This window comes from Anoplopoma fimbria, chromosome 22 (assembly GCF_027596085.1).
Source record: "Anoplopoma fimbria isolate UVic2021 breed Golden Eagle Sablefish chromosome 22, Afim_UVic_2022, whole genome shotgun sequence".
Classification (NCBI taxonomy): domain Eukaryota; kingdom Metazoa; phylum Chordata; class Actinopteri; order Perciformes; family Anoplopomatidae; genus Anoplopoma; species Anoplopoma fimbria.
In genome coordinates, this window is record NC_072470.1 from 1,910,756 (window position 1) to 1,934,165 (window position 23,410).

Genomic DNA, 23,410 nt, shown 5'->3' on the forward strand with positions numbered 1-23,410 from the left:
TTTGTGTGTGTGTGAGTGTGTGTGTGTGTGTGTGTGTGTGTGCTGGGGGGCTCGGATGGAGAGCGAGCGGAGGCAGTGGAGGGATGAGGAAGGAGGGATTGAAGATGGCGGGATCGGGAGGCTTGTGTGCTGATGGATGCCGCACAGGGAACACTTTGGGCTTCCTTGCGTTTGAAGGGGCCACTGTTCTCTCCGCACAAACACACATACACCTCTCCTCTCGGGGGGGAGGTCAGGACGAGGTATAAAACCAGCTCTTCTGGATGAAAGTTTGTGCCATGTGTGTCGCACTTTGGCCAGAAACCCCACTCCACCTTGGCCCTCCACTCTGAAGAGGCTCTCTCCCACCACATAACACGCATTTCCCTTCTTTACAGTCGGCCCTACTGTTTGCAGCTGCGCTCATTTACTGGTGCTGCATGCAGGGAGATGTTCATTGGTAGGGCAAGTCATAGAGCCTGCACTAAATCCTCTTGAAAAGCTGTTTTTCAGATCCAGGGCAAAAAAAAAAAAGAGGTAATAAAAGGAAGATTATGGATTTTTCAAAAGCCTTTACTGTAACCTCAAGCATGAATCGCGTCCTCAATATCATGAACTATGAACGGCTCATAAAAACATTCAATTGTCAGCGTCTTTCGGGAACTGAAATACTGGAGTTAAGGTATATACATCAGCAATGTCAGTTGGCCTGGTAAGAGCAGCTTACCAACGTAAACTACTGACACTGTTACTGGAATGAGTCTTTGTCATGTCAGGAAGGTGGTTTCCTACATACTGCAGTGAAATTAAAAGTAACCCTACGAGGACAGAAAGTGAGGACATTTTGCCACGATGGACTTCTTTTGAAGGGTTTTTAGAGGATTTGTATTGCATTAAGAGCGAAGACCGGCATTAGGATTAGTTTTATGTCGGGGAAAGTGTTCTAGGCATGAAGTGCACTGCAGAGGGTTAGGCTTTTAGAATTGAATGCAGTCAGTGAAGGCCCCTCACAGGGTGCATGTTTGCAGAATGATCTGCTTTTATGTGAACTTTCATTTAAGATATGATTCTCACTTGCGTGTGTGTGTGTTGTTCTTTTGCCAGCTTGTGTTGGCATAACAACAGAGCTTGTATGCGGTGCCGACAGGGAGAAGGAAGTGGCGTGGTTGCCTTCAGCACCTCATCTGCAATTCCTACCCACACTTGTCAGCAGGCTTGCTTTTTTTTCGGCATGCAGGTCATGTTCACGGCGGCCTCGTCCTCTCCCTGGCAGCTCATCGCATGTGGCGGCGGGTTAAACCTGTCCCTTCTAGTCTGAGGAAAGGGATGCCTAGCGGTGAGGTTTTTCTGGCTTTGCAGATGGCTTTTGTAGAGTGTTTTTTAGTAAGTATGTCTGTTACAAAGTCCTTTACAGCAGAGGACAAAGCTGTATGCAAAGTGCTTGAGTGTTGCTGGCATGTGTTTGTTAGCGCGGGCAGACATCGGGGGAAACTCACGGGTCAGAGATCTAAGAACTGTTCGTCTTGTAAATGTGCAGAGTGAGTTTTTTCAAATAGTTTTTTGTAAATAAGGACATCAAAATTGGCTCAACAGCTTAAATCTTAAGCTTAATCTCTCAATACTGATCATTGCATACAAGGACTGCATGTACATGTACAGTACCATTCGAAAATAAAACTAATAAAATACATGTAAATAAAACCAAATGAATACAAATCATTGAAAAGAAGATTTGTTTTGCTCACCTCCTACTTGGCTCCCTTGTCCACAAGGATGGTGTGAGTTTCTGCATGTTTTGTTTCTCCCGGCTCCGAAAGTGCTGAGTCGGTTCCTTTTTGGTGAGGACAGTCAAGAGTTCACTGCTTTGCTCCACTGCCTGATGTGAGCGAGCGGTTCCTGAGCGGTTCCTGAGCGGTTCCCAGCTGGTTGGATTTAGGCCTCCAGGGTGGAGCTGGACTTGTTAGGGTGCCTGTATTTGGGCTCATCTGGTCCAGACCAAGAGAAAGAATTAAACAATGTTACGTTCTAATTCTAGTCCGGTTCCTGTCAACGCTGCCTTTTTTGCAAACGAACCAATAGGAGTAAACATGACGGGTAAAAAAGTGATCTGACAGTTTTGGCGATCTGACAGGTGGACCCACCTTTCCAGGCGGTCTCGGTTTGGTGGTTGTTTCTGCGCCGGGTTTCCGTGGACCGCTTCCACACCAGCCCAAATGAACCGTACTAACCGGGCAAACAGACCTGAGATTAACAGAACCAAACAGGTTGGGTTTAAAAGCTGCATATAGGATTCTGTGATAAACGTGAAGATATATATATTTCTTTTATTACACAAATCTACATTAAACTTTTATAATTTCTTCAACTGAAATACCACATTTCATGTTTGTGTCTTTGTTCCTAGTAGCTCTGGTGACAGAGGGGTGAATAGAAAAGGAGAGGATGTGATGGAGAGAAGCAGCAGTGACAACATTTCAGTTGAATGCTAAACAAAGGACCGGTTTTGTCAGGTGACCCACCAGCATGTGTTTATTTTGAGTGGACGTGTCTCATGTAATTATAATTTGCCTGGTTTTACTTCCCATTGTGCCGTGTCACTTGGCCGCTCTTGTGCATCACCTTCCCTCTTGGTCTGATCAGCTGTTGATGGAAAGTCTGACTAACAAAAGTATTTATTGTTCTTTCTCCTCACCCTACACGAAGGCTGTAGCTAACGGCTAATGCTTTATTTGTCTTGTGAATATGGGAAGATTTAAACGCATAAAAAAGCTTCAAATTGGTCCCCCTTGGAGAAGTGTTTGAGCCCATCAGTGACTCAATAAAGAACACATTAACATCGATCCGTGTGCCTCTCGCATTTTAGAATAAACGTCCTGAATTTAGCTGCAGGGAAAGCCCGTCTCACACTGCGCAAGTTTAGCTCTCCATATGTGGTTACGAGCTGGACTCACACACCAGGAAGGTGGCCAAGCTGCGGCGGGGGCCCCGTTACTCTGGAGGGCCCTAATGAATAATTAAGAGGCGGGGCTTGTGTGAAGAAGGCCATTAAGATGCAGAGTCACACCGGTCTCCATGGCAGCAGGGCCATATTATCAGGATCACGTCTCCTTTGGCTGGGCGACGGGGGAAACTGGCACAGTGTCAGTGTGGGAGAGGATGGACGTGGACTGGTGGGAGAGGTTTCACTCTCCTCCATGAGCTTTTGGAAACTGAAAGTAATCCCAAAACCTGAGCCTGTAAGCGCCGGTGCCAAATGGATCAGTAAGAGAGAAAAGTTGGCTGGAGTCTTGAGTCTTCATATTTATAAAAATGTCTTTAGATGTTTTTTGGCTTTTGGATATTGTATGAGGCGGAGTGAGTAGTTCTGAAATCATCAGATTTTCCATGGATATGTTGATGATTGTAAATTTTGGCTTTTTAAACCTACCCTGATAACTCTGTAACCATGGTAACGTGTTTGGGCTTCAGTACAAGCATTACAGTAACTATTACCGGACAAGACACCTGTTTTCGTTAATAATGCTTATAGTTAGTTATATCCTCCAGAGAATAAAGATAATAAATAAGACGCAGTGAACGGCTGTGTGTGTCCGTGTAGCACTGGTGATGAGGGACCAGAGTAGGCGACACGTCGGTCCATGTGACAAGATTTCATTTATGTATAGATGTAAATTTCCCCGCTGCGGGACAAATAAAGGATTATTTGATCTTATCTTATCTTTTCACATTTGAAAACCTCGAACTATCCCATGAATTTGATTTATTTGATTAGCAAATAGTTGCAGTTAATTCTTTTTCTGTAAATCAATTAATAACCTTTTACAGATGTCACCATAGCCTCTGAGAACTTTGAGAAATGCATCCGTCATAATTTGCTGCTAGACCGACAGAAATAATCTGTACATTAATCTATAATAACATCGGGAGTCGTTTGTGGCAGCTATCATACACACCCCATTCTTTTGAAAAGAAGGGCTGCTGGCTGCCACCACCCGAGAGCTCCCAAGTCACCTGAGTGTGAGTCGTCGAGCTCCACCAAAGCCTATTTTTACTCAGGAGAAAAATGGATACTTTTTTCCAAAGTCGATCCATAATTGATGGCCGAAAGCTACATCTAGAGCATATTTCTGTGGTTATGCAACGGGCTCTTAGTGTACGTTATTTCAGTCCGGCAGAATGCTGTCTCTATTTAAGAACCTGGAGTAATGCACTGGAATTAATCCAGACCTCCCCCCGCTTGCTTCACCTTTTCTAAAATGACCTCCTAAACTGCACTTTTTAACAGAGTTATTTTCAGCTCCAATCGCAGATGCAAAAGAAAATGGACGGAGTCTTTACCTCGCTCAGCCATCTGGCCCCCGGTCTTAACAATTCAGCATATGACAGACAGAACAAGGGCAAAGGCTGCGTGTTTATAAGACCCTGCTGGAGAGATATTAAAAGCCCCAGATGATTATTTTGACAACGATGAGATATCACCGTTTACTCTAAATCCCTGAGGCTTCACCATAAACCAGTTACGTCTGTGCACGGGGGGGGGAATAAACCGAGCGCCTGTGATTGCAACATAGAGCATTTATTGTAAATATTTATATTGGTTTTGACTGTTTGTTAATCCGAACAGGTATTTCTGAAAGCTAGAAAAACAAGTTCTACTTGGAAATGCTAACTCAGGGTTTGGTCAACTTACCATAGAACTAGACGCTGACTCGGCTCTGTCTGAAGCTCTCAGATGGGCTCCGTTCAACTTGTTATGCGACTACTAAAAAGCAATCAGCTGCACCGGTGATGATTCTGGTGTGTTTTGGTTTTACATTGGATTTAGATAAAGGCCTGGCATTAATATAGCGCTCGTCTAGTCCAACCAGCTCCAACATTCACCCAGTCATGCAAAAGTTCATATTCCTATTATTTACCTCCTGAGCCATGAGTGGCTTAAATATAGGTCATCAGTGCAACAATTAAAACACAAAATTAAGCTTTTTTCCATGTTAACCAGGACCCAGAAAGCCTATAGAAACCAAATTTGTGGTTCAGAATTGTGGAATTATTTTCCTCATTCCTGCTTTTTTAAGATATCCTTTTTTTCCCCCATGAGTTCGAGTTATCATATCCATCTGTAAAAATATGCTTCTGTTATTTCCTCTTTAGGGAGTAGAACCGACCCTCCTCTATTCATGTCTGGCTGGGCGTAGCAGCACTAAAGTGTGGTCGATACTCCAAACCCAAAAAACGAATGCAATTTTTTAGAGCTGTAATTTCAGCTCCGTTGTCCCCAACAGAAAAAAAAAAAAAAAAAAAAAAAAAAAGATCTTTTGTAGCAGATATGGGAGGATGCCGATTTCCCTCCCAGGCCTGAATGATTCGATTGTTTCTGTCCTCAACGACTCTTGAACCCACAGGGTTTCGTGCACTGCCGCCTCTTCTAACAATGATAAAAAACAAACACTTATCATATCAAGTTGCGTAAGGTCGTTTATTCAGCAACCTTAGCTGGCTGTCAACAGTTTTTCACTTGACTGTTGCTGTTGAGAGCCAGAAGGCTCCCTGCCAGAGAAATTAAGATCCTGAATTAGAAACCAGAAGGTAACTCAGAGGAGATATATGGTTGAGAGGAGGAGGAGGGGGGGTGAATAGCTGCATCGCCCCTGTGATTGGAGGGTTGAATTCGATGGGTTGACGGAGGAAATCAGGCCGGACATGAAAGCCGGCTCTGACTGAGAACTGATTCAGGAGCCCAAACTTGCGTTGATTCAACGTTCTGTGTAGGTTTTTGCTTCGCGCTCCTCCATAAACAGCCCCCCCGCCCCCCTCCCTAGTTGGTGCACAACCAGCGAGCGCTTTTCCTCCCAAGCAATGAGAGACATCCGATGTTATCAGCACTGCAGATTGCACAGCGCCACTGCCAAGGGCTCGTCTCATGAATTCACATTGCGGTGCAGAGATCCCCCCCCCCCCCCCCCACCCCTTCCTCCACACCAAAACCCTTGTTCTGCACACATCACAAAGCAAATTGGAGTGAGTTAAATGTAGTTTGCATCCCCCCTTGTAGACGTCCCTGCTTTGTTAAAATGAAAAGATCTCATGAGCCTTTTGTCTTTAAACAGGCGAACAAATCACGGTTGTGTCATAACCCTTCCGTGAGATTCCAGCGCGGTCGGAGGCTGCTCGCAGCTGTCCCTGACCTATTTATGAGGCTGATGGATGTAAGGTGAAAAGAGCCCTTTTGTGAGGCTGCCTTTTGTGTTTTGTTTGGGAAGGTGCTGATGATTTTTTCCCTGCCAACAGCTCCGCGCCGATACAGTCCACCGTCGCCACGCGTCATTCTGAGCACCGACCGCTCGGATTCAAGAAACATATCCATAACAGGAGGTCGATAGATGTAGCGAAGTGTTCAGAGTAATATATATATATATTTTTTTTTTTCCCCCAGTGGTGTTGCATCCACGGAGGCGGCTGCGGTCCTGACCTGGTTAGAGGCTGCAGAAATCCCCTCCCCACACTTAGCTTCATTTTACAGCTACAGCGGTTGAATGCAGATGAGAGAACATCAAGCGTATTTTTGGCTTGATTGCCTGCTTGAACTCAAAAGATTCTTATTATTTATTTGGTTGTTGCTTGATGCCCAGAGCCAGAGGCATTTATTTGGTTGTGCATGGATTGCCGTGGGGTCGTCAGTAAAGACTTCACGAGCGCTGCAGGGTGGACTCATTTTACATTATGGGCAACAGTTTGATGGTTTTGGCCAAATGTGTTATCATTGGCACGGTTTCATTCAATCAGCAGTAAAGACAGCAAGCGTGAAATCGCATATTGCAGTTTAATGTTTACATGAATTTGCCTGGTGGGCTTTATTCTTACAGACCTATGAAGCTGCTCGCACAGAGGAGAAAAAGGAATGAGATTTTTTTTTTAATATGCATGGCTTTTTAAGAATATTGTGATACTCTGATTGGATCAAGCTAAATACTAATAAAATGTTTTATGCGTGTGTTTAAAGCGTTAACAGCAATAAAACGAGTTGTTGTTTTGCGATTGCACGCTGGAAGTTGTACAAACTCAGTTTTTTCCCTTGCTACAGATATGTGTAAAACAAACAGTACATGCTTTGTTAATAACGGTGGAAAAAGGCAACAGAACCATGCGAAAGCTGCAGCAGCAGGAAATGGTGTGGTTTGCGATTTTTAAAAAAGGTCTCGATCAGTAGCTGTGTGTTCAGCTCCTCGCCCTCATTCACACTTCAGAAGTATCTGGTAATTCAGATGAAACCAGGCGACATTGAACACTTTCAGTTAACACTTTCAGTTCATGCTCGCTGCGTCCACTTTGTTCTTTTTTGTGCCGGTTTCCATGCAACATCAGTTTACGCCCGTCAGAGTCTGCTGACGTCAGAAAAGGTCAGCATGGTTCCCCAAGTGTAGTGACCAAGTCCTGAACCCTGTCCCCCATAAGTCCTTCAGCCCTGATCCCCCAGGGACCCGACTGCATTGACGTACCATCTTAATGTTAACGTGTCTGTAGAATTTAATATATAAAATGCCTCTTTTTAGTGCTTCCTAAAATGATCTGGTGGAAGCTCCTAACATGTGCTGAATTGCTGGTTTTCTCTTTTACTATATGATTGAAAAAAAATCTTTGTTGGACCAAACAAGCCTTTTGTCAACATTACCTTGAACTCAAAAGACGTTTCAACGGTAATTTTCCACTATTTCTAGAGTTTTTGTAGACTAAATGATTGACAAATCAATAATTAAGAGAATGTTTGGAGCCCTGCTTTTACTTGGAATTTATTTGGATTGTGCTCATTGTGCCTGACCTTTTGCCTCCGACAGATTCTTTTTAGTGAGAGTAAATTAATAAAACCATGACCTATTTTTACATTTCCATGTACATGCTCCACACAGACCAAGAGCAACAGCTTTCTTCATTTATCAGGCAGAAAGGCCTGTTGAACATTTGGCAATAAAATAATAAAAACAGAAAAGGAGAGTGTTTAACATTCTGTCCGCGTTCTCGCTTGTCGCTGCGGAAGATAAATCGCAGTTCTATCAGAATGTTTATATTTTGACCCTCTTGCATTAATCCCTTACAGCGCCATCAATCACAAAGATCACGCTGTCTGAGTGAGACGGGCCGCTCTGCAATGCCTCTCATTCGGGAGAAGCATTAAACTTTAAATTACTTTTGAAGACCTTCTCTTGTTTTTCTTGCCTAGAAGTCTGTGTCGCTACACGTCAAGCATTATCTACACCAACATGCCCTTTCTACTTAAGTCGGAGTTTACTCTGCGTACTCACTGTACTGCCTGCCTCAATCTGACCTCTCCTATCCAGTCAAATGAACACAGTCCTGTGTGTCACCGTCCTGCATGCATACCTTAAGAGCTTCCACACACAGAGCGACCTGTCCAGAGTCCAGAAACAGCGTGCCTCTGTGCTGTGTGGTCTGCTGCTGCTATGAACTAACTGCCCCGCTTAAAGCAACAGGCCGGGGATCCACACTGCACTCGCATTCATGGCTGGTTCCACATTCTCTCAAAACCTTGTCAAAAAAGGAACCATGTCAGCAGCAGCATTGTTGCTACCTCTCGGAACATTTATTTTTTCTCTGTCTTTATTATTACTTCCTGAGTTATGGCTAAGGCTGCCGACTCATTGTCCAATTATCGGTGTTTTTGGCGTAATGTGGGATTGCTGTGGGAGAGGGAACCCCCTCATTGTCCATATCATCATCTCTCTTTCCTCTCTTTCTGCAGCAGGATGCAACAGGTGGGACTCAGTCCACTGAGATGCTACTGAGCGCTGAGGATGGGCCAGAGAAGGAAATCCCGCCGGTGAGGCAAACAAGCCACCCCCAAAAACCAGCCACCGCCGCCTCCACACCGACTGACCCCGCCATGCCCCGTCTGCCCTCCTGAGTCCCCCCCCCCCTCCCTCACCTCTGCACCTCCCCCCCCTCCTCCTCTGGTCAAATCAGTGCCACAGCTGCCGCCTCCCCGTCCAGTCAGCATGGCCACGCCCTTCCTGTGGAAGCTGTCGTCCCAGAAGCTGGGCTTCTTCCTGGTCAGCTTCGGGTTCATCTGGGGCATGATGCTGCTGCACTTCACCATCCAGCAGCGGGCCAGCCACGAGAACAGCGCCGTGCTGAGGCAGCAGATCCTGGACCTGAGCAAGCGCTACATCAAGGCGCTGGCCGAGGAGAACCAGAGTGTCATGGACGGGCCCTATGTGGGCACCATGACGGCTTACGGTGAGTGCTCGGCTCTCCAGCTCCAGGGCCCGAGAGAGTAAGAAATTCCTGACATATCTGAAATGTGGTAGATGCTTAGTTTCTTGGGATTAGAGTGCTATTAGCAAAGCAAAACAAATCTATTATCGATGCTGCATGAGCCACACTTCTTTGATTTTCATAAGATCACTACCAGGCCATAAAACAACAAGAGAGGTACCCTTTAACAGAGTTAAGATAGCTGCTTTTTACATCATCTTTAAATTTGCAGCGCCTGGTTCCACTTGTCTTCCTCCTGAGCAGCTGAAAGAAAAAAAGCCCGGGAGATTTAACGCTGATGCAGCCGCACCCTACTGTAACAGCACAGGTCCGGGAGAGCCGTCAATAAGTTATTCATGCCGTTAATAGACCCGTATGGCTCGATGGGAGGCTTCATTAGGAAGCTGAGATTGGAATTGATTGTCCTCTAATGCCCAGAGAAACAACAGGATACAGTAAAGCTCCAGGAGATTAGAAGGAGCTCCCCGAGAAGGTAAAGGAGAAGCTGGAGCACTCGAAGACAACAGCGCAGTACTTGCTTATCTCATATTAAAGCCCTGTACATGCAAACCCACTCTCAACGTACCGCTCGATGCTAAGCAAACATATTTTGTAAGCTATAATTCCCAAGACCAATACTTTTCTTTTTTCCAAGAAGAGAAATTCTGCCTGTTTACAACATCCTGATCAATCATGTAATTAATGAAATGTGATGTCTGTTGGTTTCCTCTCACACGATCCAAGAGTTTCCAGTAAACCCTCCTGTCTCTGCTGCAGCATCGGTCTGCAGACCGCCGTCCCGGCATCACATCCATTTCATGTCCCCGATTAGATAGTGAGGCAGCAGAATGCTTCCTGTGCTCACTCATTTCGGTCGATGATTTCCCTGATACGATCTGTAGGAACAGAGTTTCCTCCTTCGATCCACACAAATGACCCATAAAAACTTAATGCATTCGGATTTAATGTTGCGTCTCACCGAAAAGCCCATCCGTCAAGTCAAGTCAGTTTATATTTATATGGCCCAATATCACATGTGTTCCTCAAGGGGGCTTTATGGCCAGTGCAGAATACAACACCATCCGTCCTCGGCTGAAGAAACACACCTGTTGAAGAGCACGAAGCTGGCAGTCTGCCAGATTAAACACAGCCAGGGTTATATGCTTAAAATGCAGTTTTATAGTAAACATTTAGTTTAAAATACTGACTAAAGTACAATTGTTTCATTGCAGATTGATCTGCTGATTATTCTTTGTTCTAAAAAAGAGGAAAGAGAAATCTGCCTCTAGGTCTATAGTCTGAGAGAGAGCCACATTATTTCATATCTAGTAGATCGTTGCTTGTTTGCACACCTCTCTCAGGCGCTGTCATCTCATTCCTCCACGGTAAAGTCAGCCGTGACAAGGATCTGTTTTTTCACTTTCCGCCCCCCTCTTGAAACTGAGCCGTGGAGCCGGGCGCGACAGCCACCTCACTGACGCCACATCCTGTTACAGCACCGCTCGCCAGCTATTGTGTAGTCCCTTTTGTGTCGCGGTTAGTATCGCACCCGCGGTCCCCTCTGCCTTTTGGACCCGCCCATCAGAGCCAGTTTCGGGATTCAGGTGGCTGTAGCTGCCCACAGCGAGGAGGACCGGGAGTGGTGTGTGACCTCAGATTGCCGGCCTAATCCTCCCCGTCCTCCCGAGGGGTGGAAGGTCATTGTGTGCTATTACGCCGGTGAGATATGTAGACCCCCCGACAGGCCGGGCTGAAGCGGATGACAAGGAACAATAGGAACGACTGATGAATGCCTCGGGCTTATGTTCCCGTGTAATCACTTCTCTTTAATGCTCATGGGCTTAATGAAAAACCCCCGGTCATCTCGCATCCAGATTATTATCTCCTATGACACTGTTATTAAAAGCAAAGTGTGTTCACCGCTCCAGGATTTGTTTTGCAGCTGCGTCACCCTCCTGAGGAAAAAAGACACATTTGAGACGGGCAGAAATGAGTCCCCTCGGTGTGCTATCGCTCATCCCGTTACCTGGCAGCGGCAGCAGCAGCAGCAGCAGCACACAGGAGGACAAGTCGAATCATCACTCACATCGCCATGGATGCTGCTCTCACATGCTGTCTGACAAAGGTCGCGGGCTCAAAGCTTCACGTTTAATTATTGCTAAAACGAGAGCCCATTTTCTTGCTCTCATAATAATGAATTACATACGTGGATGTTTTTACACGTCGATTCTTTTTTATTACAATCCACACGGCCGCTCTTGATTGTTTTGCAAGAGCAGAAAAGAAAGACACTTATTGATTACATATCCTCGTCTTTCCCATCGTGAAGCCTGTTGACATTGGCCGAGCAGCTACGATATTAAACAGGCCGGGTGGATCCCTCTTCATGTTCAGCCTTGAGTCAGCGGGCATAGGCCTATGTGTGCCGGGGGTAAACAGAAGGGGGCATTAACACAGAGCCCCCCCCCCCCTATATTTTTTTCTTCTAATTCTGTTCAGCCCAATAGCTTTGGCAAGGTCTGCCCCTCCAAAGCTCTCTGTTTGGTTTAACCCCCCCCCAGGTCTCGCTGTGCTGCTCCTCCCGGCACGCAGCTCGTCCAAATCAGACAAAACGCTCCAACGTTTCTCTCCCTCAACACCAAAGGGGCCGCCGCGCTCTCTGCCAGGTCCCTCTGCCCGAGCCCTCGCCAATATCTCCCCGACTTGATGAAAACTGGCGTGTGAAATGCATGCCGGAGAGGCAAACATGCGACGCTCGTATGTGATGGAAAATCTGCAGTTATAATCATCTGATGAAAGCACGCTCGATGCTTTCTGGAATCGCTGCTGCACACACATATGAGGCAAATGCACTGATGTTACCATTGACTATGAGGTTGATGATTATGGTGGAGCTCTTTGCTGCAGACAAATGTCATGTTGCTGGTGACTGTACGGCTACAGCAGCTCAAAACAACTTAACATTTCTCTGCAAATGTCACTGCAATTGCTGCCGGTTACAGTAATCGAACAAATACCACAAATTTGAATGTATGCCCTATGCGCTCATTACTGGTCAGCTTCCCTTCTGACGTTATCTGTGTCCTATGGAAATAAATGCTCTCGTAAAAAAAAAAAAAAACTGATAAGCCAGGTCACTCGCAGAGTCGCCGTTTTACATTTAAATGAGCCTCAAGCTGACTGCTCTCAGTTCTAAGACTTGTCGTAGTCGGGGGGGATGAAAAGTCAACGCTGTAGCCTAAATTACATCTGTGCGTTCACTGTGATCATAGTGAAAGAATTGGTCTCTCTTCTGATGTGGAACATTATTGCTCATTTAATCAAATACAGATAGAGCTTCTACTGGGAGAAGCCATGGGCCAGTTTGAAGTAGCAGTAGCTGCTAACGCTAGCATTACTTGCCTGATGTTCACCGCTTCTTTCGAGTTAAAACTGCCCTCTATCATAAAGCACTACAGTGCACTTGACAGATTTGACCTACTCCATTTTTGTGGGGTCATTAAAAAACATTTCACAATCACCCAAATAAACTGATTCACATTTTTACGTGTAGATTTGAAGAAGACCCTCGCCGTGCTGCTGGACAACATCATGCTGAGGCTGGGCAAGCTGGAGTCAAAGGTGGAGAACATCTACAACGGCACGGGGGGCAACCTGACCAACGGCACCAGCACCGCCACGCCCAGCGCCGCCAACTCGGAAAAAGTAAACGTGGCGGGTATGTACTGCATCTACGTTTGTTTGTCCGGAGTGCTTGTGTGCGTGTCGCAAAGAGGTGGTGAGGGATGTAAAGCTGAAAGCAGACACACGGATTTGTCTTTAAGTCTTCCGAAACGGTGGAAAATCTCATCCCAAAGGATTGGAGCTCAGAGAGAAAACTCTCTCCCTCCTGACTTTGATTGAGTTGGCTTCAAAAAGTGATGGTTCGTATGAACTGTGTCTCATGCTGGGGGAAGTTTTGTACAGTTTCTTTTTCCAGAGAAACCCTGTTGTTCAGGGTGTAAACGTGCACAATAAATATTGTAGCCGAGTCTAATTAAAGAAATGAGAATAAACTGATCGGGGCTGTTTTCTGGGAACCCTTGTTTCATTTAAAAGATTCCCCATCGGGGCAACACAACCAACCCGAACCCTGCTGGTATTGCACAGTGCACACCAGGCACTTTATGGGACCAGACCGCATCCTTGGACGTAATTCAAATAAGTCCTCCGTTCACGCCGCATGACCCTTTTATTAGTTTTCATTGATTTTCCTGCCAGCTTTCGGATGATGAATTCAGCCCAGTTGGGAGAGCGAAGTGTTGGTTTTTCTGGGACCGGGGGGGGAACTCGCTCTCAGTTGATTGCGCAGCATTAAATGTTGGAATGTGGAATCTGTGCTCTGAGGCGGCATGCAGAATTAGATGAGGCTGATTTGGTTGTACAAAGTCACATTTGAATGGTTCTAATCCCCCAATGACAGCCGCTGCACCGCCACCTTTTTATTCAAATGTTGATGCTGCCTTTGTCGCTTTTTCTCTTTAAAGAGTTGAATGGCAAAGAGTGTGCCTATTTATGGAGATGAGCATCACATTAAAGTGATCAATATCAAGACAATTGACGTCAAAGGCAGCCATCCGACTATGGTTATGACTCACATTGACTTCCTTGTTTCTTTTTTTGTTTTTGTGTTTGCTCTCTGAACAGCAAACCCCAGATGCCACATCCTTTCTCACAATCTACATGGCCTAGGGTCTGTCTGGTTTTCCACACAATTGTTTGAGATAAATTAACTTGGTTTGTCAGACAAAATAAGATATATGAAGATGTCTCCTTGGAGTTAGCATTTGTCACTACTTTCTTGGGTTGTACCGAATGTTTCGCTTTTTAAATTTTTATTCAAATCTTCAGTTTGAATTAAGTGATTCATAGGATGAAATGAGTTAGTCTCTTTTATTAAATCAAGTTATGAACTCGTAGGTGCTTCCCTCCCTTTTTGTTTTTTGACCGCAGTAAAAATGTTGTTTTTGAAAGGCTAATTATCATCAATTATGTATTGAAGCAGAATGATTCGTTGGATAAAAACATCATGACTACATCTATCCTTTCAAAATGTAGACTTTTTGGACTGTTTGGATCACACGAGTCAGGAACAATCGTACGCAGCTGCCACTGGAATCTAATCCTACAACTAGTATATAATACTATAATACTAATAATATTTGTGCGGCCTGATCTTCATCTGCAGCTTCTAACTTTTCGGTACAGCCCTACTATATTATTATATTTTATAAACCAAATGGTTAACCAAAGTAATCAAAACATTAATCGACAATGAAAATAAATAATAATGCTCTCAAATAAGGTTTTATGAGAATACATAGAAATGAAACAATACTCTAATTGTATTTAATGCTGTTAAAATGACAGTGATTTGGGCAGCCTAAGCTCCTGTACAGGCTGTGTGTACTTTAGCTGGATCTCTGTCTGGTCTCCATCCGGCCATTGTGGACTCTAGAAATGAGACACTAATCTCATCCACCATTGTCCGGGCGGTGTTGGCGTGAGCGCCTGTGTGGTGGAGCGATAGTACCTGGACCCCGGACACGCGTCAATAAATATGCAAAATCCGCTTCAAACTTCCAGCTGTGTCCTAAAGAGACAACATTTGGATCCCAGCGGGGCCCACAACACTCCGGAGCCTCCATCGGAGCGTGTCTCCTGTATTGGAGTGGGTGGTAGGGCAGTGCCGCTGCCAGCTCCTCCAGCGCTCCTCCCTGACTGGAAGGCAATTACAGAGATAAGAATCGGGACAGCGCAGGGGAACACGCCTGGCTTTCGGAGAGGCCACTATCAAGATGAGGCTGAGCAGCCGCACTGGGACTGCACGGCTGATTGTGTACACTTCCTTGGCTGAAGACTCTCAGGACCAAAGCTGGGTCTTTTCAATATTCACGGTTTTAATCAGGCTTTTATGCTGTCTGATATTTGGGACTAAATTCCCCAAAATGTGGCTAGAAAATGCTAATTATTGCACATTTCCTCCCAAAATGACAGTGTTTCCACTCTTTTTGTTATCTTTGTGTTGAAACACATCTATGGAAACGCACTCACTGCTTACTTGCGTGAAAACATCACCAACCTGGCATCTAATGGGGCTAAAAAACTCTTCGACTTGTTTCAGCTGAGGCCCTTAAAGGAATCCTGGAAGTGTTCTTTCACACAAGCCAAAAGGTCACAAGACGCTGTTCAGCCAACCAACTGATGGCAAACAAATGTCAATTAATTCACTTGAATACTTTTTGAATCAGACATTACATCTGACAAAAGCTGTTCCCTACTCTTCTTCTTTTTCTTCTTCACAGCATGTTGTTAATGCAGCGTTTTATTTCTTCCCCTAGCGCTCTGAAACCTTCTACTATAAATCCAACTCTTCCTCTGCTACTTACTGTTATGGTCGTGATCTAACAGCTGTGTACACACTGCGGAACACGGCGTCTTTCATGCGATTTATCATCTCATCAAAACATCAAAAATGTGGCCTCGCTCTCAGTGTTAATACAGTTGCACTTCTGTGTGTGTGTGTGTGTGTGTGTGTGTGTGTGTGTGTGTGTGTGTGTGTGTGTGTGTGTGTGTGTGTGTGTGTGTGTGTGTGTGTGTGTGTGTGTGTGTGTGTGTGTGTGTGTGTGTGTGTGTGTGTGTGTGTGTGTGTGCTGTAAAAACTACAAAGAGGTGTCAACGTGCCACGATGTTTTTTTAAGTGCTGCAATGCACGCTCCGTCTACGCTCTGGAATAGCTCCGGCCTTGTGGCGCTGCGGCGTTTAGCCAAGGACAACAGGCACAGAAGCCCCTCATGGGATGAAAAACAAGTCGATCTGGCCTCGGCTGCTGCTCAGCAGGAGGCAGATGGGACTCGTTCCAACGGCAGCGCGTGACGCCGCGTCTTGCTGCTTCTCGTTGCGTCTCGCTGATGGGGCTAAACATCCCCTCCAGTGGTGTTTCATCTGTGTGGGCCGACCCTGTGGCGTGGAAATGTAATCTACTCCTTGACACACACACACACACACACACACACCGAGGCGTAGCGGGGGATTTAACGAATGGTCAGGTGTTGGTTTGCAGCCGCGTTCCCTCCTTCTCCATGTTGTTCCTCTATGATTTTCTCCTCCACCTCCTTGTGTTTAATGTTATCAGCGTCCCCTCCACACCGTCGCTGACATTTGGCAGACACTTCAGTGAACAGAGACCTGCGCTTTCACAGCTCAGAGCCTCCCCGCTGCTTTGTCCCTCTCAGCTATTGATCCGCTCGCATCTCTGTTTGCCGTTCACAGTGAAAGATGAGACCCAAGGTCTCAATGTCAACGAAGGGTCGGGACAAGGACAGGGTTTCTGCTGGGGCTTACACATGACTCCGCCCCTCCCTGCACTTCATTTTCACACAGAGAATTTTCCCCTGCAAAATCCCAAAAAATTGAATTTGTCAGCCGTCACATACAGTTACCATTTCAATACAGAAACATCTTGAGTGTTTGATTCAGAGCAGGACCTGTGTTCTCTCCTCGTTCCTTGAAGGCCCGTTTACTTCCTCAGCGCATCGATCAATACTAATAAAGTACACAGAAACCCACTCAGGGAAAATAAGATGCTGAGAGATGCTGTCCGAGCCCACACACTTTCAAACCCGCCGCGTGAACCCTGGCACTCATCGCCCTGCAGCACAGATTCCTACTGCAGAAATCATTCGTTTTGCAGCGGTGACGTTTTGATGTTTTTTGAGCAAAGGAGGGCTGTGAATAGTAAAGTTACTGAAGGAAAAGTAATGTAGAGGGTTTATATCATTTTCATTTTCAGCCAAATTATTGAGGATGAATACAATATCTTTGACATGGCTCCTTAACAATAAAAGCCAGTTCATGTTTCACTGATGAAGTGCTGTTCATTTAAAGCAGCAGCAGTTGGATATGTCACGTTTGCATTGGATACGTGATATAGTGTAAAGAGAGTAAACGGTGAGGCTGCTGTTTATTAGATGAAATTGCTCTGACATACATGCATGCCTGTAGAGAATGGCAGGCTCTGCCACTAAGAATACAAACTACCATATAGAGAGGTCACTGAATGTAAACACTCTGAATGGCTAGTGCAGAGCATAAATAAAGTCAGAAATGGGGTTTGATTTCAGGACAGCGTTCTTGAAGCATTGCAGCTTTAATGTTCTGGTCTTGTTATCACCGTGTTGGCTGCAGGCTTTGCACTAATGTAAATGCGATACAAATAAATCTAGCTTCTTGCTTAGCGCACAGTCAGATTCCATCGCATGAGCGTGTATCTTGTTGTGCTGTTGCACGTACCCAGAGATCCCTCCCATGTGGAGCACATCAGATCTTCTTCTAGCAGTGTTGTGAGCAAACCACATGGAAGCTGCAGACAGTTAGTTTTTTGTGGCCGGGAGAAGCTTCCTGAGGCGTCGTTGACAGGGCTCGGTGGATCGATGCCAGCCAGCTTGTGATTGCGCTCTGTCCTCCACGTGCTTAAAATTACACTTCTCCTGCGAGTGGAATGTAGAAAACATTCCCTCAAAACACCCCCCCCAAAAAAAAAAAAAAATGTTGGCACGCCGGCTTTGAGTTATGCAACATATTTGAAATGTCACTCCGTGCACATGTCAGGCATTCTGTTTCTCCTTCACACAGTTCATAGCAGAGATACCAGTGTGAGTACAGCAGCTCTGTGACAATGAGCTCATTCACTAGATTTAAGGTGACGAGTGAAGAGGGAGGAAGGTGTGATGCTCATTCAATCATGTTCAGTTTAGTTCTTAAATGTCCTTGACTAGGTTTCATTATTTTTTGGGATGCAGTTAATTTGATTTGAATTGCTTATTTCTTCCATTTTAACGTGTTTGCAAGTAAAAAATAAATAAAATAAAAATGATTGCTGCTTATTTTTTGTGTGTTGAAACTAAAATATAATAAAATGAAAGGAAATGAATTTATCTCGCAGCATCTACAGTGTGGATCCTTTAAAAACAAAAAACATGGTCATTGTCTGTTTCAAGGAGCGCCTGCTGGAAGAGGACTTTTCAAATAGAAAAAACTATGCCATTTATTAGTTTTCTAAAGTATTTCCGTGGAATTAATTATTCAGTAGCTACATTGATTGAGGTCCAGACGTCGTGTTCTGTAGCAAAACAACAGCGGCCCCAGACCTTCTGTCTCTAAAGGGAGTGATTTTAGCAGGTGTCTGTTTTGTCGATCATTGGACCAACTAGAATATCAGCATCGACGCTGCAGCGTTTTTCATCACTGAGACAAAGAGCGAGAGACAGCTGCAGCATAACAACGATCTAAAAGATCATCTGTAAATCAGCTCCGAAGGCCACTCCAGAAACACACACACACACACACACATATGTATGTATATATGCAAATATATCCATACATCAGGGCCCTTCACCCCCACGTCCACACAGACTCACACATTCCCTCTCTTTGCTCTCCTTTTCCCCCCCAACAAGTCCCTCTCGTGTTGCGGCTGATTGAGGATGTGGGAGGAACATCTGGGTCTAACGCACCATTGGCTGGGACACGTGCATCCCGCTTTCTCACTGACTGCCTTTTGTGTTCCTTCCACTGCTTAGTTTAATTCAGTGGACTGTTTTGCAGACTGGATTTTTCAGAGATATAATTTCGGGGTGTGTTTCAGACATAAAAGGAAAGGGTTTTTTTTACGCTAGAGCTACGCAGCATATGAATCCACATATTCTATTCTTTCCCCCCGTGCTCCCTTTCTTATTCTCTCTCTCCTTGCTCTCTGCATACTGCATGGCTCTGCTGCACTCCATCCTCCCTCCGCATCCTCTTTCCTCCATTGTCTCCTCTTCCCTCTGTGTGCCAGTATTATTCTTGTGCTGGTTAAAGCCTCAGCCCTGTAGGAGAATCATCCGCATTGCCTCCTTCTACCAAATATCAGCCGTCTCCCTAGGCAATTGTTTTCTTTGTATTTAATTTTTTCAATCCACATGCACACTCTGGCACTTGCATCTTACATTCATTCAGCTGATTTCTCCTCAGGCAAGAGGAGCAGGATCCACATCCTAGGGTAATGCAAGCACACTTGAACTGAGAGTAGAATGCAGAGATGCATTTGAATTCATGCACACATTACATGGAGCTAAAAACTGATAGTGAGATCATTTTCTGGGTTTTGCATTATGCAACTCTCTAAATCTCTGCACACCACTGCGGTGCCTGTGAGTTTAAACCAAAGCAACACCAGCATGTACTGACTCCACTTTTACGTTTAAAAGGAATGCAAATGATCTCTAAATTTAAGCCTTTCATAGGAAGCGATACGTTTCTATGAAACATGTGCGTAGCTGTTTTTGGGGTTCAGAGACAGTTCTCGGTTTCAGTTAATGTTCCACTCATCGCAACAACAACAACAAAAACACGGCCCAGCGAGTCCCTCAGCCTAAACCCCGCCCATTTCCATCCAGATCACACAGTGGAACATTAGTCATAGCTCTGCAATGATCTGATCAAGTTATTTTGGCGTCCTCGTGCCCTTGCGTGCCGCTGCAAAAAAATCTCCGTCTTGGATATTTTCATTGCCGATCAGATTGCCCGAGCACAAACGGAGGGATTGATTACAGCCCAGATGCTGCGCTGTTTTTGCAGTAGAGGAAAGCAGAGAAAGAGGAAACTCAAGTGGGCTGGAGTGGGGGGGTTATGTGGGGATATTTGGATTTTCTTTTTGGCTCAAGGACTCCTCTGTGGAGACAAAACACGTGCCCCCGTCTCACTGGGAAGCCTCTACTGTGTGCACTCCGGGTGGCAAGGGCCCAGCCGAGCGGTTTGGACGTTTCGCCTGACGTGAACTCTCTACTTGGTCCTGTGCAGTATAAGAGAAACAGTTTGGCTGGAATGGTGCCATGTATTGATTGTTGCTTTGACATTTGACCACATGCCATTTTATCTCTTGTCCCTCTCAGATATGATGACATACAGTTTCCTCTTCTCTTCATGAGTTACTTTAGAATTATTCCCCTTTACTCCCCTCGGGTGAGGCAATAAATGCGACAAGGAAGTTATTTGGAGTCAGGTTTAACTCTGCTTACTTGCTTCAGGGTTAAGAGTTTTAAGTAGGTAGTTTTTCTACCCGCGTCTCCTTCCGACTGCAGAACTAGCCTGAGAATAATCACGTTTTTAAGTTCTTCAGTATCAAAGTAATCCAGTGATAGTTCTCTGTACGTCCGTGATTACACTGTTAACAGGAAGTGCTAATAGCAAGTTCTGCATTCTTTTATTGGTGCCACAAGTTAAACAAATACAGGCTTCAACTCACTGACTAGGTGATGACGTTCTACCTCCTAGCAGGAACTAACTTTACTCTTGACTGTTTTTATTTCTAAGAGTTCATTCGTTATGTAACAACAGAAAGCCCAAGATTTAACTATGGAAAATAATGTGTTGACATGAACGTGCACGTGGCGCGGTCGGTTGTGCAGGATTTCCAGCATCGAACTCAATGAGGCGCGAGCGCTGATAGAGTCAAACTAAGTAGAGCTGGCTCTGCGATGCACGCCTGACTTCTCTCCACCTGCACATCTGTCGCCGCTCCGTGGCTGAGCGGACGGCGTCCATCATCCAGCCTGCCTACTGTCTAATTGATGAGCCGCTGCAGAGATTCACACACACGCACACTCTCACTAAACACACAGTAAACACACACTGATACCTCTGCTTCGTCTCGCAAAGTGCATCTAAAATTAGCGTTTCCGAGCCAGCGGCTCAGAGGACACGGAGATGATGAAAGCTGCACTTTTCAACCCGTGTTTTTCTCCTCCTAAATTTTATTTTTCAAGCTTTCCGCTCCCTAGAATCACCATGGCGACACTTAACATATCTTCACTTTGAGTCACCTTTGCTCGTCACCAAGATGCCTTCGCTAAGAAACCTCACGTAATTGTCACAAAACATGTCATAACACCTCTCTTCTGTGCCGATAGTTTCAGTCACTGTCAAACGTTTTTCAGTCTGGGAAGGTTTTGTAGTTTTGTGTGCCTGAAAATTAAATCAACAAGAGTGAGAAAGATGGGAGCGAGAGGGGAAAAAGAGAGGAGTGAGAGAAGTACACACGAGAAAGAGTAACACACACCAGATGTCTTCAATCCAATTCTGGAGTTGTCGAATTTCACATTACCTCATGTACTTGGACACACACAGACACACACACACACACACACACACACTCGGGGAGGGACAGGGGGAAATAACCTTGTGTGTGTAATATCCCTTTCTGTTCAGAGATGATACTATGTTTAAGGGCTCTCAGATGGCTGACACTGTGTGCTGGGAGCTTACTAACGGTGGCCTCAGTGCTGTGAGAGGCTCTTTCAGTGATCTCATGTGTTTTTCTGCCTCCGGTTCTCCGTACAGTACATTTAAAACAACTTCTTAACGCGTCTTTTATCTCCATTGTGTTCACTTTTATAAATGCTGTACACCCTCTATTCACACCCCGATACCTCCCGGTGGTTTCGACCTGTTGCAAATGAACCTCTTGTTACTATTATGTAACTACATGTCAGGGTTATGTCTCGTTGTCTTGGTGTCTTTGTTCCCGTGTTTGCCCAACAGAGGTTGGCTTATTGGATCAAGTGTAATGGTCACACCTCTCGTCACTCTATTCATTATCAAACCGCGTGTCCGACAGCAAATATGCAACTGTTACGCACACAAGGATCGGCCATTGTGTGTCACTTCTGCCACGTCTTCAATACACGCTTCAATGGGTTTTCAACACGTAGCTCAATATGAAGGAAAAGTAAAAGGACATGAAGTGGAAAAGGCACCACCTCTGCTGCGTTTGATTGTGAAAGGGAGCTATATTTAGTTGTTCCTTGGCAGCGGCTTCTCCTGCTTGATTAAAGCTAGGAGGAGATTTGACTGGCGGCGCTTGGCGCTCGCCGGCTGACTGGCCCAATGACAGGATGAATGATGGCACTCACTGGTTGGCTGTTTGGCCGAACCGTCTGGATGACTGGGCGTCTGAAGGACGGAGATGAGAGTAACTCACTATGGGCGCTGCACGGATGGCCACTTTACAAAATAACAAATCTTATTTATACAATTGTATGACATAAATTAAAGTGCTTAAAAGGACAAAACGCAGTCGGCTGCAGAGGGGAGGTATCACTCTGTCAGAGTTCCTGGGACGACAGATCCGCTGCTCGCTGCTCTCTAGAAAGGAGCTCTTAATCCTCCCGTTTGTTGTTAGGCCCCTGCAGCCCTCAGAAACAATAAGAAGCTTTTATTGTGTGCTGTGTGAGTTCATCTTGTGACTGGCTGACTCCCATCAGGAACGGCTCACCGGCCTCCCACCTCTTTTCCTCCTCCAACCACATGGGATTAAAATCGCATTAATCACCAGGAGTGTTGGGTCTGCTGCTTGGAAATAGTAGAAAAATAAAACTCCTTGTTTCTCATTTCAAAAGGGCTGTTATCTGCTGGGTTATTACAGCGCTTTGCTAAAAGAGCTAGCCATCATAGGACTGAGGTTAATTCATTTTTTGGTATGGACGGTAATGAAAACCAAACAGTGTTGGCGTTCTGTACTCCTCATATGCTCCTGTGATAAAAATCAATCAATTTCCTCTTTCTTGCAGATGGCCACAATCGTACTTGTGACGACACTTACAGAGAGATTACAGAGAGACACAATTGATTTAAACGTTATACACCAACCACAATACACAGCATAGAACAGTGTTTGAGCCAAGGATTGTCTGGAACGGGGTCCAAAGAGCTGATTAGGACTTATCTAGGGGATTACTGATCCACCCAAGGGAGGGAGGGAGGGAGGGGGGGGACTGGATAAAAATCATAGACTGTATAAAGTATGGATGTAGGATATCAGCTCCAGAGACCAACATGTCATTGTACCAGACTGTTAACATGTTTATTTCTTCTGTAACTAAGGGTCCTATGGGGAATGACTCACGGGACAAGTGGCCATTTGATGAACTTCTGAACTATATTTAATGGTGACCATGGTGCTGACTACGGTTGTCTGCATTATGTAGACGATGCCATGTTGCTATGTAGCCACATCCGACAGTTAAAGGCTCAAGCTATCAGGTATCTTGTAAATTGATCCTGTTAGCAGCTCTCAGTCTGAGCA

At 45.3% G+C, this 23,410-nt stretch overlaps 1 protein-coding gene across 1 annotated transcript in view; it reads left to right on the plus strand.

Annotated features, from left to right (window-relative positions):
* The first annotated feature begins 8,956 nt into the window (after positions 1–8,956).
* mgat5 (alpha-1,6-mannosylglycoprotein 6-beta-N-acetylglucosaminyltransferase) overlaps positions 8,957–23,410 on the plus strand; it is a 52,912-nt gene continuing 38,458 nt past the window's right edge. Inside the window, exons 1-2 of the mRNA XM_054624015.1 lie at positions 8,957–9,228; positions 12,800–12,964. Of these exons, the coding sequence (XP_054479990.1) occupies positions 8,988–9,228; positions 12,800–12,964 (406 nt within the window). The 5' untranslated portion in view covers positions 8,957–8,987. The remainder of the gene's footprint in view (positions 9,229–12,799; positions 12,965–23,410) is intronic.